General features: G+C 31.1%; 1 protein-coding gene across 12 annotated transcripts in view; it reads right to left on the minus strand.

Annotated features, from left to right (window-relative positions):
- The window catches only part of LOC124536027 (supervillin-like), a 208,404-nt gene that overhangs the window by 23,939 nt on the left and 164,684 nt on the right, over positions 1–19,781 (minus strand). For all 12 annotated transcript variants that reach the window (XM_047112409.1, XM_047112411.1, XM_047112410.1 and 9 more), the window contains 2 exons: positions 11,722–11,793; positions 7,069–7,180 (listed from right to left, as the gene is read on the minus strand). In XM_047112409.1, the coding sequence (XP_046968365.1) occupies positions 7,069–7,180; positions 11,722–11,793 (184 nt within the window). The remainder of the gene's footprint in view (positions 1–7,068; positions 7,181–11,721; positions 11,794–19,781) is intronic.

The following is a 19,781-nucleotide window of genomic DNA, read 5'->3' on the forward strand; positions in this document are numbered from 1 at the left end:
AAGGCACATAAAGTCTTAGTTCCAAGGTTAGTGGCGTATGAGCGATATAATTCTTATTTCGCATATTTGTGTGAACGGAAACTACCCACCAATAGAAGGCCCATTTATTATAAAGGTTTGAAGAGCTACAAAATTTACGTCTTCCCTTCATAGGAATTTTAGTAATGCCCTTAAAACATAATATAACTTAATTTATTAAGTGACTTACTGAAGATATATTCTTGGATAGCTTGAGCTTTATAGTCCCGACGCCTGATTATGTATTTGCTTTTAAATAATCAAAGCAATTTTTCTAAAAGCATTAAATAATTTAAACTCCTTTACGTAGGAATTTCAACTTAGTTCGTATAATTTTTAAATCAGTGACTTAAATCGATATTTTTGGTAAACATATATATACAATTTCACACATATTTAATGATGTAGCAGCCCTGATATGAGGCTGAATACAATATATTGAGGAATCTTTAAAACATTACGAGTTTTCATTCTTGGTTGTAAAACTTTTGCTTTTTTTCGTAGTTTATCTTCAAAACCATCAAATAAACACAAGAAATCTCATAAACATGAGAACCTTAATTGTACAGTTGTAAAATGAATTAATTATAATAATTATTACTTTCTTTGCCAAGGTTTGGTGTTAATATAATTACACGAAATGAATATATGAAAATATAATGTATTACGCAAGCTACGCCCAGCGGCACTAAATGCGTAACGATTGACGATTAATTTGTAGAAAACATCAAAATGTATGGAAATGACAAAATATTATGCATGACAAAAATTGATGATTAGAAAACGTCGTCAATCTCTTTGACGCATCTTTCAATCAACCGAAGGTTCATTTAGACGAAAGCGAAGTTCAAAATCACTTCGACACTGTCGAAAGCAATTTGCTAATCCCGCCAGTACTCTAATCCAAATTATTTTATAATGATATTGCATTAGTAGCGAAATTAGATGAGTTGAGGGACTCAAGATTCTCCTAAAAACGCATCTGAGTTCTTTCTTGACAAATCTTGAATTGAACTTGATATTTTTTTGTATCTGTGTTGTTGTGCTGTTGGCCTGGCCTTTACAGCGTCACCGGGCGTTGGGGCGAGTACTATATTCAGCCTTGAAGTTTAAGCCCTTTCGAGCTCAAGAGTGACATTTCTTGTGAGTGTCTCCTGTGTGATGACCAGACTCCTCGGTTCAAAACGTAGTCGGTAGGGTAAACTTGACGATGTATTTACATTACTTAAACCTATCCTTAGTGAGTACCCTTTATTGGACTTAAATAGGATTGAACAAATGGTTAAAATGGTTATACCGGACGAACAAACAAACACAATTTGTTATTAATAAAATGATCATTATTGATAATTAAATTGAAAGAGTAAATATCAATAATTAATTAATAATTTTAAACTGATATAATTGAAATATTCTAGTTTCTCTTACAAATAGAAACATTTATATTTAAATTCTATTTATAGATTTATTTAGTTTTTATGTTAATCTCTTTGGTCTGTTAGCGCTGTAGGGTTATATTATAATCTTTAAAGTGGATTTACATAAAACATTATTGGTGGCATTTGCTTTGAATTATAACTAACAAGTAACTTACAACTCTACAACCAATGAATAATATCCACATAAATCATCATAACTCGTTAAAAATATATATATAAATAATTTGTTGTATAAGGTCGAATGTTAATTAAAGTAATCGTTACTTCTCGTATTTGTAGCGTTTAAAGATATAGAAATCTTCGACCTTAAAACGTAATCCGATTAAGCAAACATTGGAAGTGGCGACCTCTTTGCACCAACTTGGGAGGTGTAACAGCCTTATAAGGCCATGTATGCATTAGTGTCATATATACATATTACACTTACTGGCATGAACAAAGCATACAAATTATGAATAATATTTTAATTGTACGATAAAAGGCTGTCTGAACTATAATTTAACGGTTCCGCTAGAATTTCACAAACTTCCTGTACCCAATGTCGGGAAAAATATTCAATGATTTTGTAGTAATTATGATGTTTTTAATTTAAGCATCGAAAATATTAAAATAAATTTTAATGCCTTCTTGGCATTAAAATTAATAATTAATAAACTTCCATTTTAGCGCCAAAAATATCCAATGCAAATGAACAGTCGTTCCAAACACGAATTTTCTATGTAGTTCATTTTCGTTAATACTAGATGGCGCTAGCTGTCAACGTCTACCATTTCAAGGATTTCACTGTAGGTGGCGCTGTACGCTAAAAATAACATTTTATAAAACTTAGTAACTTTAGAATTATATAAATTAATTCGATGCAATAAAATAATTGCAATACAAGACTCCTATAGAACATTATTTGGTATTTTAATATAGCTATAAATTTTAAACCCAAGTCAAAACAGTGTCAAGAAAATTGATATTAAATTTACGATGAAAGCAAAAGGTTGAAATGCTGGCATTTTATGACACAACGAACGCTATTTCATTAATCATAGAATGTTGCCGTTGACATATAACTAGCCTTTAAAACTTAGACGAGCACAATATAATTATTGACATGCAATTATCAAATGCCAGTAATAGAGTTCAATAAAAAAATTTATACTGTAAAAAAGTTATAATCACGTTTTTTTTTTATATAATGATGAATCATAGCATTTCAACCTCTTTTGTAAAATGGAACATGGACGAATTACAAATGAAAAAATATATTTATGAAAATAAAAATTAATAAAATAGAACACGTTCGATTTTTTAAATAATTATAGTAGTTATACAATTCAAAGATCATAATTTATATTAATAACTCAAATAAGATTTATTAAGACATTCTTAGGCATGATTTTCAGTATTGCCCTAAATCTTTAATAATTTTAATTAATTTAACTTTTTTATTCCTTATGAATCAATTTCTAAGTATAATTATATATGACCCTTCTACACTAGAGTAGCTACTATATTTGCTATTAAAATTAACAAGGAAAATGAGAAGGTTAGGTCGAATCGTTCTCATCTGTCTTGTTCAGATTAAAACGCTAATGTAACGTCACGGATAACTAATGAGACAAGAGTTATTGAGGTTAATGTTTTGCCGAACTGAAAATAGGAAGGACATGTCAACGATCTATATAACTTCGATTGATATTGAGACTTTTATCTAAAGGGATAAGGGTGAAAATTGTTTGCACTATTATTTAATTAAAGAAGATGGCTTTGCCAAAATTGGTTGTTCGCTACGCAAACTTTACGAAGCCTAAAGTTCTTTGTAAAGGCTTAAGTAATTGTGTCTTAATAAATGTCCGTAACAGATTATCTATTAATCAACACATCTCCGACAGAATGAATAGAAAATATCAATCATTTAACAAATTAATGAAAATAATATCGCAATAATTCATATATAAGCCTTAAATCATAAAATTAGATCCATATACCTGCATTTTATATAATACATAATAAATTTTTGTATGTAGTAGAAGCCCACGGCTTTGCTTAATAGGTATTATTAACGCAATATATTTAAAAATCTATTATTCTCATGTATACGTTTAATTTAATTCATTCAGTACTTCTTGCGTGAAATAATAACAAACATTCATACATACAATCTTTAAATGTTTGGTTTAAATAGTCCAAAACTGTAATAGATACACACTATTGATACACTTTTAAATTTATTTTTTTTATATCATCGGAGTTTTACTCAAAATTATTGAAAGAAAAATTATCACAAGTCACATTAATTAAATAATCGGTCAACATTAATTACAAGTCGGGTTTGACTGGAATATATCCTGAATTTTTTTGGCTTAGTATTTAGTACTAACAATTATGACACTCGATTCAACATGTGGAATAAATTATGCGTATTCTAGCCACAGACTCAAAAACGTAACAATACATACGTAGTCAGTGAAATGCCAAGTCAATAAATAAAATTTTGGAAAGGGACTAGAGTCATCGCTAACATCTTTACAATAGAATAATCAATGCATTGGAACATCAAGGTCGAAGCAATGTACCAGTCGGAGATATCTCCATTTTACGCGTCGAACACGACTGAAACACGATAGATTTATTAGCACCTATTTTTACGTTGAAATAGGATAGACGCACCTTTAGCAGACCGATAAAATACCAATCATAATAAATGTATTTCAAAGGTTGATAATTTTATCTATATTTTATAGTATTCGCCTAGTGGGCGAACTTTAACCTTAAGACCTTCTATCAATTTCTCTAATTGCTAATATAAACGATAATAACGTTCTATTTTCAAACTTGATAACACTAAAAATCACCTATAATAATTACCAAACACGAAAAAAGAAAATTGATAAGCAAAGAAGAAAAATAACTATATGTATACTGGTTTATATTAAGTTCTATAAAAATAATGTTATATATCGATATTTATAAACTTTGATACTTTAAAACCGAAGAAAATAAAAGTTTCGTTATTCCATGGTCTTATACATCGTCACTAGATGGCGCCACACCGTTTGCCAAGAAAATGTATACAAAGACAGAACTTCTGCTGGGTTTTTGGAGTCGTATACAGCTTTTAAAAAAATGCGAAAAAATTACTACGCCTACTACTCTACTAAGTCTTATTTTTAAGAAAGATGGAACATGTTATAATTATACGAGGCTCTCTTTTGTGTACTCCAAAAACTACCTGCTAGGAAATAAAGATTTTCCAAGTACATCGGAAGTACGGACATACAAATACGTACAATCCGAACGCGAGTAGAACTATAGTACGACACAACTTAGATGTCGCATCGGCAAAATTCGTAAAACCGATCACATCCGAACTGAGTACGCCATCCCAAATTATCAATATTTATTTCTCATGCGAATATGATTTTTGCACAAACGTAATAACTTGTAATATCATATGACCTAATATATTCGTCAATTTGGCGCGTCTATTTACATACACTTGCTCTTTCTGAGGCGTGAATCAGCGACGAATAGCGTCGTATGGCGCGATAGGGTGCTATTTCTATTGGTTGTGTAAATCGGCAGTAATCGGTTTTATTTTCATTTCATTGCATTTTCCGATGCTACATCTAATTTGTGTCGTACTATACGTGTCACATCTAACATAATAAAATAAATTTAATAGCAGAAATATTTTCATTAAATGAACAATATAGTTTCACGTATACAAATAGATTCGTTTAATAATAATAAAGCTAGCGTTTCCTTGTTTAATTGTTACGACGGGATACGCGACGTTTCCGCGTAATAACTCACAATAGCTCGACTAACACAGCCAGACTTCATTGCAAACGCTAATTTAGATAAAACTGTCGAATGAAGTTCTAGGGCTAGTGACCTAGGGGGAGAAAAACAGGAAATAGGCGATTGACTTATAATCAAACTCCTGCAATCAAAGGCCGATGTTAATGTCGAAACTGAAGGGGCAATTAAAAACAAACATAAATGGGCATAGAAAGTAGCGCAGAAGGGCATAAAGCGTCCCGTACATGTAGATACTTTACGCAATTTACAGAGCTTTTCTGTGAGATCTCACTTCGCATCTCACTTGTAATATGATAACCGACTTAGTGACATGCTATTTTTATACGTATATACTTCAAAAATTATAATTAGTATAGTCAATGTTAGATATCACTTTCTGAAATCGGATCGTCTTATAAAATAAGTTAGAATAATCTGTCTGATACAAACTTGTATGACTAACATGAATGGCAATCAGAACGGGGTGTGCTGGTATTTAATATTAAACAAAAGAAGTTCATATAAATCAGAATTTCGCAAAATTATCGAACCGAAACAGTTCTGAAAATTTGTTGTCTTTATTTAGTTTAGTCCAAGTTTCGATAAAATCAACCAACCAAAAAATTGCCTTTTAGGTAATAGTGTCCAAAATTGTAGTGACTTTCAGTTGAAATAAATGCTAAATTCAAAACAACTGGTATTTGTTTGACCCGCTAAACGAAGTTCTACAATACATGACATATTGCATCACTTGATTGGCTACATGACAACGGTGAAAGAGTTAACCTGATTAATCGTCAATACATGTACTATACAGAAATATTTACTAGAAATATGTATATATAAATGGCATAAAAAATAATTGTTGTAAAAATAAATAATGTAAAAAACCTTACATAGATAGAACAATAGACAGTGGGAAAGGTCGTCTTATATTTTATATCATAACGCTTTTTGGTAAAAATACTCTTATATGTATATCTTAGAAAAGTTTCTTTTTTTTAAGTATATAAATAAGGTATATAATTTAAATTGTTAATTATATTTTATAAGAACAAACTTTTTCCGAATATATTAGAAACACCAAGTTAGGTAGTTTTCTGAGTCAATTACTGGAGGAAGGTCAAAGGGTATATAACTTACCGTTATTGAACTAAGTAGTGGAAAATTAACTGTCAAATTAATATGTCAAACTAATTTAAACGTAACTAAGGGCCCAAACGACACAAAGCTTAGGCTGGTGACACAATATGAATGAAAGTAATGTACAATATCAGTGGTGATCACTTAAAAATAGGTGACATTTCAAGCCTACAAATTTTGTGCCATAACCAAATTAAACACGGTAATAAGTTAGTAAACAAGCATTATCAAAAAAAGGTAATAATTATCTTTTTAAATATCGAATTTACACTACAATTAGCTTCGTGCTTCTAAGTTTTTAATTGTTTTATAATAATAATAATCCTACTCATAAATTAAACAGATAACTTTTATTGCCAGCAGAGATAGTACAATGCAAGACAATGTCGCGACCACGAAGTTCTTATAAGGATTTGAGACGAGTGTTATGTCATTGTATAGCAAGGGTCATTGTAATGCTATGAATGAACGGGACGTTGTATTGTTTGCAATTTTTTTTATGTCAGAATTTATCGGACCAGAATCGAACAAAAGAAAGACAACTAAAAATTAAAAAAATAAAATCCTATTTGTCTATATCACCAGTATAACGTGTCATCCACAACATAATTTTGTTTTTTGGCGCAAAATTCGTCCAATTCGAAATTTAAAAAAAGAATATGCATGTACTTACGTTAATCCTGTTCTTCGCGCGTTCTATTGCCTTGCTGTCTTCCCGCTCAGGACTAAGTCGGCACACCCTCGCCCGCCAATCGTTCGCGCCCGCCGCTTGAAGAGCCGCCAATCTGGAAAAAGTTTAATTTCTATTAGTAAAAAGTTACACTGATTATCCAATACTTATATTAATATTATAAATGTGAAAAAAAATTCTGTCATGAATCGAATTCGATGAAATTTGGTATGAAGCAAACTTGGACTTCAAAGAAGGACATAGGCTACGTTTTTGCCTAACACATAACAATCAACACCCTAAAATGCGAGCGAGGTCGTGACCAACAACTAGTGCTTATAAATAAGCTTTCTTTCCTCTGTCATTGGTGGTTTGCTACGTTACAACTAATTAGAGCGTGATTGTTCAATAGTTATGTACAGGCTTTCTTTTCTATATTGGTGGGTTGGTTTGTTATGTTACCACTCATCACCAAGGCGATATTACAAATACAAATTGAAGCACATGAGCTTGTTCAAGAATGAACTCGCAATCTTCGGTTATGATTCATATGTTCTAACAAATGCACTTTAATCAAAAACATTTCTTTAACTTTTATTTATGTGTTTTAACATATGGTTTCATCGCATTTACACAGGTTGAATAGAGGTTTGGCGAAGATTGGTCTTAGTTACATAACGAATTTTGACATAAATATTATGTGAACTATTATCCTCAATAATAATTAAAGGAAAAGCCTATAGTGATTGATCTTTTCCATATAAACCTAAAAGATCAAGTAAGCTTGTAAATATTCTTTAATTTCTATTTCAAATATTTATCAAAATACAAGAAAACTTAGCGTTACTTTGACAGCTTTTTATATACATATATACATAAACATGTATATTATAATTTTTGCTGAGGAGGTTAAGGGCTGTGAAAAAACAAGTGGCTCTTTAGGATGCCCCATGTCTCGTTGATTATGCTTGGCGTTATAATTAATTAGCTACTTATGAAATGCTAGAAGCATAGACAAGCGGTCTGGTGTCAATTATTAAAAAAAATACTAAATTTTTTCCAATTTTTTCATTAAACATTTACTCAGGAAACCAAATGCTGCACTAATGCTATGAACATTATTGTAATAATAAATCTATTCCTATTCCAACATCATTATATTAGATGTTATGCCTCGAGTGCTTGTTATACCATTCTACTGGTTTACTAACCCTTAAATCTTTACGGTTTAAAAACTTACGTCAAGAACTACGGAGCCTTATCAATTCTTCTTTGACTTCTAAAATTTCATAAGTTAATGTTATAACCTACTTGAATAAAGAATATTTTGATGATCACTATTTAGAATTATGTCTTTTTTCAGTTATTTAACTTAATAGTAGTGTGTCTTAATGTCATATTACTCCAGGAGCTCGCGTTAAGATAGATCGAAAAACATTTTAATATTATACGAAACATATATTTATTAAATAATTTGAAATCAGAATAAAATGTTGTCAAATCCCTATTTTAATAGGTAACATCGAAGTCCTTTCTATTTATTTATTATAACCTAAGACCTTGTCATTGGTTTGACAACGGTAAAACATAATATAATAGATATAATAATAATTTCCTGAGTCGCAAAGTTAGTTGATCTTTAAATATTCGGAAAGGGATGTTTAAAATAATAAATAGTTACACAGAAATGGGATCATACGACCCTTATCCGACGACGATAAAACAAAACAAAAAATCCTTATAGTGATAACAAAAGTAGAACTAAAACAAATCGCTCATTTCCAAGAAATAATGATTAAAAGATAAGATATCTTAATGTGTTGGGGGCTTATCATTTCTTGAATAGTCACCGACTGTATTGTTACGTTAATATTGAATCAATTATATAGTAATTCTTATTATAAGGGTCATAAATACGAAAATCCAACGTATTTCTTATTAAGATGTATATATAAGGTCCTTTCTGAAAGTATTGTATAGACAGCGCAATGTTTTGTCTGTTTTGGTTACCATTCTTACTGATCTGAGTCTCTATTCTTACTGAGACGTAACATGGTCTTTATTTCGAGTACAAATAAACCAAAAATATGCTATCACATCCACGAAACTGATAGTAACAGTCGAGCCTTTCTATGGCCTATTGGCCTATTATATATGGACATTTTTCTTCCAGGTAATAATGAAATTGATACATAGTATATTTTGTATATGTACACATATTCAGTTAATTTCTAACACCCACAATCATTAATTTAAAATCACCAACACCAGGCATACCTATTCTAAGTTTTCAATGTCTTCCAAAGCTCTGTGACGGCTTATCTCAGTAGGTAATACATTAACTAATGACTAACGCAACCGCGGTCTTACAAAAGCCTTTCGTATTGTCTTCGATACTTTTATAAGAGATTTGCATTTCTTTTACTTCTATTCCGATTTACATAGCACTGTGAGTCATAAATTTTGAAACAACAATTGTATGTTAAAATAAAAACATAGATCAATACACTAAAATTATTAACCGTTTCAGAATACTATTGAATTGTTTTATATAATGCGCAGCTAAGCAATTCTTTGTTATTAAAATAAAGAAGTTAAAATAGCTTAAAATTATATGACCATAAAGAATACTTTACTGACTTTAAATAGTAGACTAATAAGTTTACAAGTTAAGAAGTATAAGTTTTAAAGAAATTAATTATCATTAGCATTTATCGGACGATAAAAAATTGTATTACAATTCATCCAGACTCGAGTTTTGTTGTCTAAAAACAAGAAGACAGACATGAAGAATGTGGGAATAAATACAACCGGACATTTAAGCGACCTTCCAAATAAGCTAATAGGATATATTTATATGAAACCTGTTGTTGAAATATTATTAATTAGGTACTTTATAAGAAGCAATTATGCTCCGAGCGGCGTCATTACATTCGCATATAAATCTATAAAGAGGTTTCTGAGGGTGTCATTAAAATGATACGCTTAAAAAAACTTTTTTAGACCAGTCAGCGTTAGAGCAGCGGCTTCAAACCATTACCGGGCTGTGGGACATTTACGGGCTATTACTATATTAATATTATAAATGTGAAATTAACTATGTCTGTCTGCATGTATACTGCTTTTTCACAACCAATCCGCTTAACCGAATTTGATGAAATTTGGTATGAAGGACAGAGGTTACATTTTAACCTGACACATGACTATCAACAACCTAACGAGCTAAGGAATCCGCGGGCGACTACTAGTGACGACGACTACTAGAAACCTATGAATTGCTGAATGGTATACCTATTTGTGACACGTCATATACCTATATTGTAGTTGTTCTTTTTCTTTATTTTTTTTTGTATCGTTACTTTTTTTTTATTGTTCATTCTATTTCTTTTTTTATGTAAATGATAAGTTATTAGTACTTAAGTTATTTTTTATTATTATTATTTTTACTTTTTATTTTGTACCTAATTGTCATTTTGCCTCAAATAAAAGTGTTCTTTCTCTCTTTCTAGTGTAAGATATGTTACAACAAAGAACTGGATTGATGATTGAAAAACAAAAGAGCGGACAAGTCTGAAAACAAGGGATACGTATATTAAGATGTTTGATAAAATTAAAATAGATGCAATCGAAACCAATGCACAATGTCAACGACCCACGATATTATCGCCTCAAGTGTGCGCTCTCAGCCCTAGAGGAAACACAGATTAAAATTAATTATTGCTGTCTGTCTCGTACTAATATATTTATCTGACATATTCGCACTTTATCTGTGTGCAAAATATTAGAAAACAATACAGGGGAAATAGTTTGTTTAATTCTTGCATATATTATATGTACGTGTCAAGAATGTTATACGAATATTTACTCTTAATTAATATGTGGTTTATGTGGTCGACCTACACAAAGTAAATAAAAATGTTGCCTGTTTACATTTTCTATATTCAAAAACAAATGGGGTTATTATATTTTTTTTGATATTTATTTGTTATCTGTTAAATTATTACAGTTTACGCTGTCTTAATTTTTACGTTACAGTTTAGAGAAAAAAAAAACAAGCAAATCTGTTGGTATACGGTTTCAGCCATGTATATTAAAACCTTCTTAGAAATACTTCATAGCTTCTGGTATAAACTTAAGATATATTGGTTAAGTATATTTTTTAGTTAAGGAATACAAAGAGATCATCTAATGAATTATCTATTTTAGATTAAGATTTATTTAGATAAGTTAGTTAAGGATATTTTATACATAATATATAATCTAGAACAAGTTTCACTGCAGAAAGTTATATTTTAATAATACTGTATTCATATACGAGAATTATTACTGTGCTTAGCAGTTACACCCGAGTTAAATATTTATGTTTATAACATAAGATAATCATATAAACATCTCATAAGGATCTCATTAACTAAATATTAGATTCGTCGATGTTTATATTTGTTACTTGAAGATTTTAATTAATAATTTTTGCATTATTAATTTAATATGCAAAACAAAAAGAATAATTTGACTTGGAATTGTAGTTAGGCGCTACTGTTTATCAAATCCAACAAATATAATTAGAGATTAATGTAATAACCAAGAAAACAATAAGCTGATATAAATAAGGGATATATTAATTGATGAAGTAGGTACTAAAGACTAGATACATACCGCTCAGCGATTGTGCCACCTCGATTCGGCATATCGGAGTGTGTGGCGCTCCGCTGAACGCCACCACCGAACCTGCAGACAAACAAAAATTTATTTTAATAAATAATAAAATTAATGACAAATTACACTCAAATATTTCACTCGTAATAAGGTTTCGATTCGTATCACCTATAACAACTATTTCAAAAAATAAAAACCACTTAATTTATTTACAAAAAACTAACTTAGTTTGACAAACGATTTAAAGAATATATATCTCTAAACGAAGAGAAAAGTTTTTATTAAAAAAAATATTATTAATAAAGATCTAAGTACGTTAATAATAGATCATATTGATAAAATATTATATTAACAATCGTAACTGTAAATCATGAATGAAATCTTTACCTTGGCTTTTCAAATTTCTCTTTGAGACTCTTAAAACTGTAGAGTCTCTCGTCCACCGGTCTCATCGACAACATTTTGAGATAAAAAAAAAAAACAACTTATAAAATTTCACTTAAAACGAACCACTAAGATAAAAATATCGATATAACAAAAACTTCAAACTAGCATCTTTGCGATGTAACAAAAACTTTAACAAAAAAAGGGGTTTCAATGTAGGGGCTCGCTGTGACGGAGTACGTCAAGTGACAGTCTGTCATCGGTTCGATTTCGTTCGCGTTCAGACGTTAACTGATGAGTTTGTATATTTCCCTTGCATTCGTCACAGGCGAGCCCGTTATCCTTGTGTGCCATTAATGTGTTTATTGTTTATCGTATAAACAAAATGAACTGAATGTTGTCAAGTTTGTAGCAACCGTTGTTCGGTTCAACTACATTTATTTTAAGTTTCAACTCTAGTGCTCATAGACTCCGTACTATTATGCTATTTTGAAATTAATATTTAATTGAACACAGTTGAAATAATGCTATTATAATTTTTTATCAAAGTTTTATTACTTTTTAAAACTATTAAAAGGGTCAGAAAATACATGATTATATTTTTAAATTATATTTGTATGTTATGTAGAGTTACTGTTTATATGGTAGTTATTTTTTATACAGTTAAGAAGAAATAAAGAAAAAAAAAGACTAATAGATATTTAGCTTTGATTAATATACATCTTCGATTATAAAAAGGGCTAAACGATTCGTGATTTTTAATTTTTCAGTCGATACAAGGAGCACAACGACGCCGCTTTGTACTGGAAGTGTGCAAAAGCACTGCGAAGACCTTTCGCGTTCGTAATGTATGTATGTAATGTATGTGCAACACTATAAAAAAAACATTAAACAAAAATATTATACCATTTAGATTTTTTAATCTGTATCGATATTAATGACTCAAATATTGACCACTGATGACGTTATTGGTTCAACTACTAGCTCTCGAATTAAACTAACAACAGTAACTGTACAATTCGTCACACAAAGTAACAGCAAAATTATATTCATCGTGATAATAATCGACAAAAAATCTAATAATTATTATGTAATATATTTTAACGTCCTTATAGAACTGAATCTACGTATATATTTTCCACAGCACATTAATATATCGCATTGAGGAAACTGTTTCATGTTGGTATAAACAAAGTCGGCCGACGATAATATTCCGTTAGTTTACAGTTAAATCGGAAAGAGTGGCGATAAGCCGCCCTATATACAAGTATAATTAAAGCTGATACTATGACTGAAATACTACAGGGTTCGTCATTTAACATATAATTATTACGTTTTTGGTGAACAACAAACGAACATTTACGACCGCACATATCAATATTTAAATAGTCAGTCAAAAGAAATGGTATCGCTAGTTTTTTACGTACTGTTTATAAATTAACATACTACGATACTACTTTGTACACTCGTACTTATAATACATAGAAAATTAGTAAGGATTTTTTATTCAATTGTATTAAACATGCTTATAAGTACCAAGTATTGTAGTAATTTAACGATATGACGTTTAAGGCTACAATCCACTTACTTTACTAAACTGAGCAATTAATGAATTTGTACATTTAATGATTTCAACTTTTACGTTTATCAGCAATGAGTACGAAGATAACGTAGCCATTACAACGGATTTTCCTTCAATAAAGGGTAACTCAACTGAAACGTATCATGCCTAAAGGTAAGGTTCATAATATATTTAAATAAAAATCAATTCAAATTCTAATCTCTATTACATTAAGACGCTCAAAATATATTTCAATTGTAAATGTTTAATAATTACATATACCCACCGTTGATTAAAACTAAGACCACGTGTTATTTAAATATTTACTCGCCAGGAGGCGTCCGTTACACGCGAGCGCGCCCTACCGCGGTCGCACCGCGACTGGGCGGGCGGCGCTTTGACGTATTAAGCTGCGTCTCCATAAAAGGAAAAGTAGAGACTTTTCACGCTGGAGAAAAATAGCTTTTTAAACATTACCTTATTGCCTCGCATTGAGGTCAGTGATTTTCATTAAACGTTTTACTACAACTTAAAACCTTTTTTGTGACGAGGTAATTACATTACGAATTCCAATTCCAAAATAACGATATAACTTTTACTACTAATCTTATACATACTAAAAGCATTACACTTTAAACCGTACTTTGGGAACGAATCGTGACTTACAAAATTGAGATACATTTGTAATGAAGGAAAACTACATGCAGTTGCAAAGGCAACTAGAAAAAAAAGAATACGTGCCGACTTGTCGACTAGTCCTCAGATGCGAAATGTGAATGCACTCTAGTACGAACGAAGTGCGGCTGGGCGGGCGGCGCGTTCAATCATATCTATGATGCCTAGTGTTTTGCGTTATGAGTTTTGTGAAACAAAACCTAAACCTATTAATTTATAAGGTTTGTAAAATATATAAATATTCTTTAGTGAAAAAAAAAAGTTTTCTGAATCGATATTAGCCAATACCATTTTTATTTTTTTTCAATGATTAGAATATTTTATTTATTGCAAACCGAATGTCACAAGCTTTAGACCAAATAAGTACCATTGAGTGTCTTTATAATTAATTAATCTCGTGGTCGGCTATGAAAGAAAAGTTCGTGAGGGAGCCTGCATGTGTATCCAACAACCCGCATTAGAGCAGCTTGGAGTAAAAGTTCCAAGCCTTTTTGTCACAAAGGATAGCAGGCTTTAGCCGATCAGTGTTACATTTACGTTCATAATTTTTCAACATAAAATAAAAAAAAAACCCTTGATGAATGTAACTAACGAATAGTTACTACAGAAACTCGATTGCTTATCGAGTTACTATAGTAGTTACGCCTGTCTAGTAGAGACATTGCAAAATCCGCAGATACAGCGATATATCCGGCTTTTATTGGCTTCTCTGTTTATGACACTGCAAACGTAATTAATTGCAATTGCCGCTTACAGGTTTACAGGGAATAAAGCCTTAATGTCTCGCACTAGAACTAGCTTTTATAGTGTCTGAGCCGAGCTTATAGGACGTTCACTTTATGTATCTTTAAACAAAACAAAATAAATGTCGTAATTATTATACATTATAAACATGTTTCGATGTACTTAATTCTACTTTTTTAATATTGGACAACATCACATACACTATTCTGATTCCATTCTGATTCCAATGTAAGTAGCCAAAGCACTTGTTTTATAAAGAATCAGAAGTTGCGACGATACCTTAAACACCCAGACCTAAGACCACATAGAAAACTAATGAACTTTTTCTACGTCGACTCCGCCGGGAGTCGAAAACGTACACACTACTCGACCATGGAGGTCGATAGTTACTCAAACGCCAAACTTTACAAGATAATTTCGCTATTTCTGAGTATAATATGCGAGTGAGTCTATTTAATTAAAGCCCCATGGGACACCTTAGCTACGATGTGAGCTACGGTCAAAGCTTTTTGAAGTATTAACGATGTGATCTAGACCAAATTCAATTCATTTGTTTTGCTAAAGTAGTTTGTCTTACGGTAAACATTTATTATAAAACAATAACTACACATTGAAGTTCTGGTTTGAACCTAAAAAGCCTCAAAACAGAGAACAGGCAATAGTCCAGGAGTGCCACATTACAGGTCGTTACTCTCTGGGAAATATATTTCAGGTTATTTATTTCCTTTTAAAAATTTAAACAATTTATATTTATCCAATAATTATTTTAAATTCAATATTTAGCTTTATCCTATCCTTCATTAGTATCCATCCCGACTTACTGATACAGGAGGCTGCCGTTTAACAAGCTCCTAACATAGAATATTAACAATGAAACTTTTCCGGCTTTTATAGTTGTATACTCAGACTGCATTGTGTGCAAACAAAGGGTTATGGCGACGCGACGCTCATTAAAATATAACACTACCGAAGCGCTGAGCTTGCACGACATCTAGTAGGGAACGAACTAATTTACAATTTACACCGAGAAGTCACGTAGCGGAACTATTAGAGGCAATCGGTTGAGGTGTTTGACTTTTTAAAAATCAAATTGTAAGGGATCTCGCCATTAATAGCCCGTTCATTTCGCGCGAAAATATGAAAACCAATCGGTTGAGATGTTTAACTTTTCAAAAATCGAAATTGTAAGGGATCTTGCCATCAATAGCCCTTTCATTTCGCACTGAAACATTAAAAGCAATCGGTTGAGATGTTTGACTATTCGAAAATCGAACTGTAAGGGATCTTCCCATCAATAGCCCGATCGTTTCGCGCGAAAATATTAAAAGCAATCGGTTGAGGTGTTTGGCTTTTTAAAAATCGAACTGCAAGGGATCTTGCCATCAATAGCCTGTTCGTTTCGCAAGGAAATAATAAAAAACAATCGGTTGAGGTGTTTGACTTTTTGAAAATCGAACTGCAAAGGAAATAACCGTTAATAGCTCGTTCGTTTCGTACTGTACGTTTTCACAAACGCACACATCGATATACATTGGTCCCACATCGCGCATACGTTATTGTTATATTGCAATCACCTGACACGTCTAGACTAAGTCCCATCTGTTGGAGCGAACACAACGTACTAATTATGATCCCGCTTTGCCGTAGTGTTAACTAAAGATTCGTATATAACAGACAACAAAGAAATTTGATTGGCTGTAATAATTTTTACTTTAAAAATATATACGCATTTCTGAACTAATAATTCGATTAAGTTTTAACTTTGCACAGTTGTTGTTGACACTTGTGAGTAAGTAAGAAAGTATAAAGTTAGGCACGCTAGTAGTTTCGGCCAATTGCTTAAAAACTAATTAAGAAACATTGCAATGCTTGTAAGAGTCGAGATGGCCCAGTGGGTAGAACGCATGCATCTCAACTGATGACCCGCAAGTTCAAATCCAGGCAAGCGTCGCTGAATATTCATGTGCTTAATTTGTGTTTATAATTCATATTGTGTTCCCCGGTGAAGGAAAACATCGTGAGGAAACCTGGATGTGTTTAATTTCATAGAAATTCTGTTTATTTCACAAACCGGCAGTGAAATAGCGTTGTGAGACATGTTCCAAACCTGCCCCTCAAAGGGAGAAAAGGTCTTAGCTAAGCAGTGGGAAATTTACAGGGTATTGTTGTTGTTTGTTGTTGCAATGCTTGCGTGGCTAGTCGTATGTATAAAATAAATAAATAAACAGATCCGTAGCAGATTAATTTGTAATAACGGAGCTACAAAACAATTCAAAATAGTACATCGTACCCACGGACAAAGCACACCGCATAGCTTGCATTACGAGGCCTATAGCTATGCAGTAAAGAGCTCGACTGAAAATGTACACACGAAAATGTCGGGTTTACGGAGCAATGTGAAAACGCGATTCCATTGGCGGTACGGTATTTACTATAATAGTTCCCTTTAATAATACATATGTACAACGGTTGTTATGACAACAATATGACGATAGAATTGATTATTTACATACCTATTATGTATTAACACGCGAATCGGGACCTATGTATTCCTTTATAATGTAATACATACATTATATATAATTAAACGTTATATTGATATAGATATTTTGGTGTAAATTCGGAATGGAAACCAAACAGGCCGAGTCACTTTAACGGAAAATATGATTCTAGTACTTATATTACACTGGCACACACAGGTTTACACACATCAATACGAAGTATTACCAATAGAATTACAGGTGAATGAGTAACATCTCACACAGAAAAGCTAACACAAAACTACTAGGAGTAATATGTATCCTGTCTAAATAGTTCTTACTAAGTGATAACACGACTATTGTTTACATTTTCTCTTTTTTATTTCTGTACAACATGTCACGTACATAAATATATGTATATTAGTACAATATGGTTTTATTTAGTTCAGATTTTTTTAGTATAATTAAAAAAAACTTTATAATATATGTGTAATATAAACACAAACACCACGACTGTTAATTAGAACTAAATAGTGCGTTATAAGACTTTAATCAATGTCATAAATTAATAAGCACATTGACACAAATAGACGTATCAATACAATGTATGATAAACGAAATAATTCATAATCAAAATTGACCTCTATTACCAATATATTAAAGATGAATATCAAATAACGATAATAATTCGTTCAATACAAAGACTCGGTAATTCAATCGAGTTGATGTTTGTTGGTGGGTATCATAGCTGCTCATAAAATAACTGGCCCGTTTAAATCCAATCTTAACTGCACTATAACAGACTTAAAGTTATTTTTTAACAATTGAAAGCGTTATGGTTTTTAGCAATAAGATTACTTATGCGTTGACTCATTTTAATCCGATGTAACTAGCAAATATTTTTTCATAGTGTAACAAAACAGTACGTTTTTAGGATAAGTATTTATATTATTTATATATAACAATTGATATTTTTTAATTTTTTTCTTTATTTTCAGCTTGTTTGATATTTTATTTAAAGCGATAGAGTTCTAAATAGACGCTAATAATTGATTTCATATTACGTATTTTCAACGTGTCAAACTCAAAATCAAAATTAAAATAATATTTATTTCAATAAATGTACTTTTTGATCATATAATGGGATCAAATTTAATGTATAGATTGATTCGGAATTAATCTAACAATAAAAATCACCGAAAGACCTTTTTTCAAATGAAATACACATTGAAATGTATCTGTTCAAGCTATCTATAAGACTAATTAAAATAATTTAAATTATGTTATTTGACAATTATACTGCGTATACACTAATAGTTGACACTGCCGTCACTCAAATTACATTCGTTCACTACGATTCGTCCGTTATATTATAAACACAAATGAGAAAACATCCTTACTTATTCCCCATTATCACATATAATTTCTATGAACTTAATATACACAATAAATATGTATATAACATATTATGCAAGCAAATATTCTTGGATTCTATGAACACTTATATTGAATATCGACCGAATTCAACACACAACAGTGACAAGGCTAAGCAAATTGCACTGGATAAATTAGCGTGCGATAGATACAAGTTTTATCCATATAGATAACGCTTTTTATCTATTTAATAAACGAAACGTATAATTCGATTTGACGTATCCATTATATCGATCGTAACAAGGACATTAAACATGTTTACAAATAACAATTTCACTTTCAGAAATTTATGAAAAATGTAGACTTTTCCTACTTTAATAGTCAGGATTTTAGCAAATCATGTAATATTGAATTACAAATATAAAGATTACATATTATATATAAATTTGCATATACATAATTTATTCGTAGGATGTTCGTAACTTAATCTCGTTCACATATATTTTCGATTTTGAATATGAATTTGTTTTTGATGAATTCAAATTTTATTAAACAAAATTGCTATTTGTCTGTCGTCGCATAGAACTAAGATCAGTGGATAAAACACGTGGATTTTTATCGACGGCAGCGCATTCGAATACCTATAAAAATAATTGAGTACTTATTTGCTAGTTTTTCATATTCTGCGAAGTCAAAATCTACGTGGTACTTGATAACATGCCTACGCTCCTAGTAGGGTCATTAATATAAGTTTCTTAAAGGGCGAAGGTATATGCCTTGCAGTGGGACACTTACGATATAGTACGTTATAGCAACTGACAAATAATATTAAATTCGAGACA

Source organism: Vanessa cardui, chromosome 16, assembly GCF_905220365.1.
Source record: "Vanessa cardui chromosome 16, ilVanCard2.1, whole genome shotgun sequence".
Lineage (NCBI taxonomy): Eukaryota > Metazoa > Arthropoda > Insecta > Lepidoptera > Nymphalidae > Vanessa > Vanessa cardui.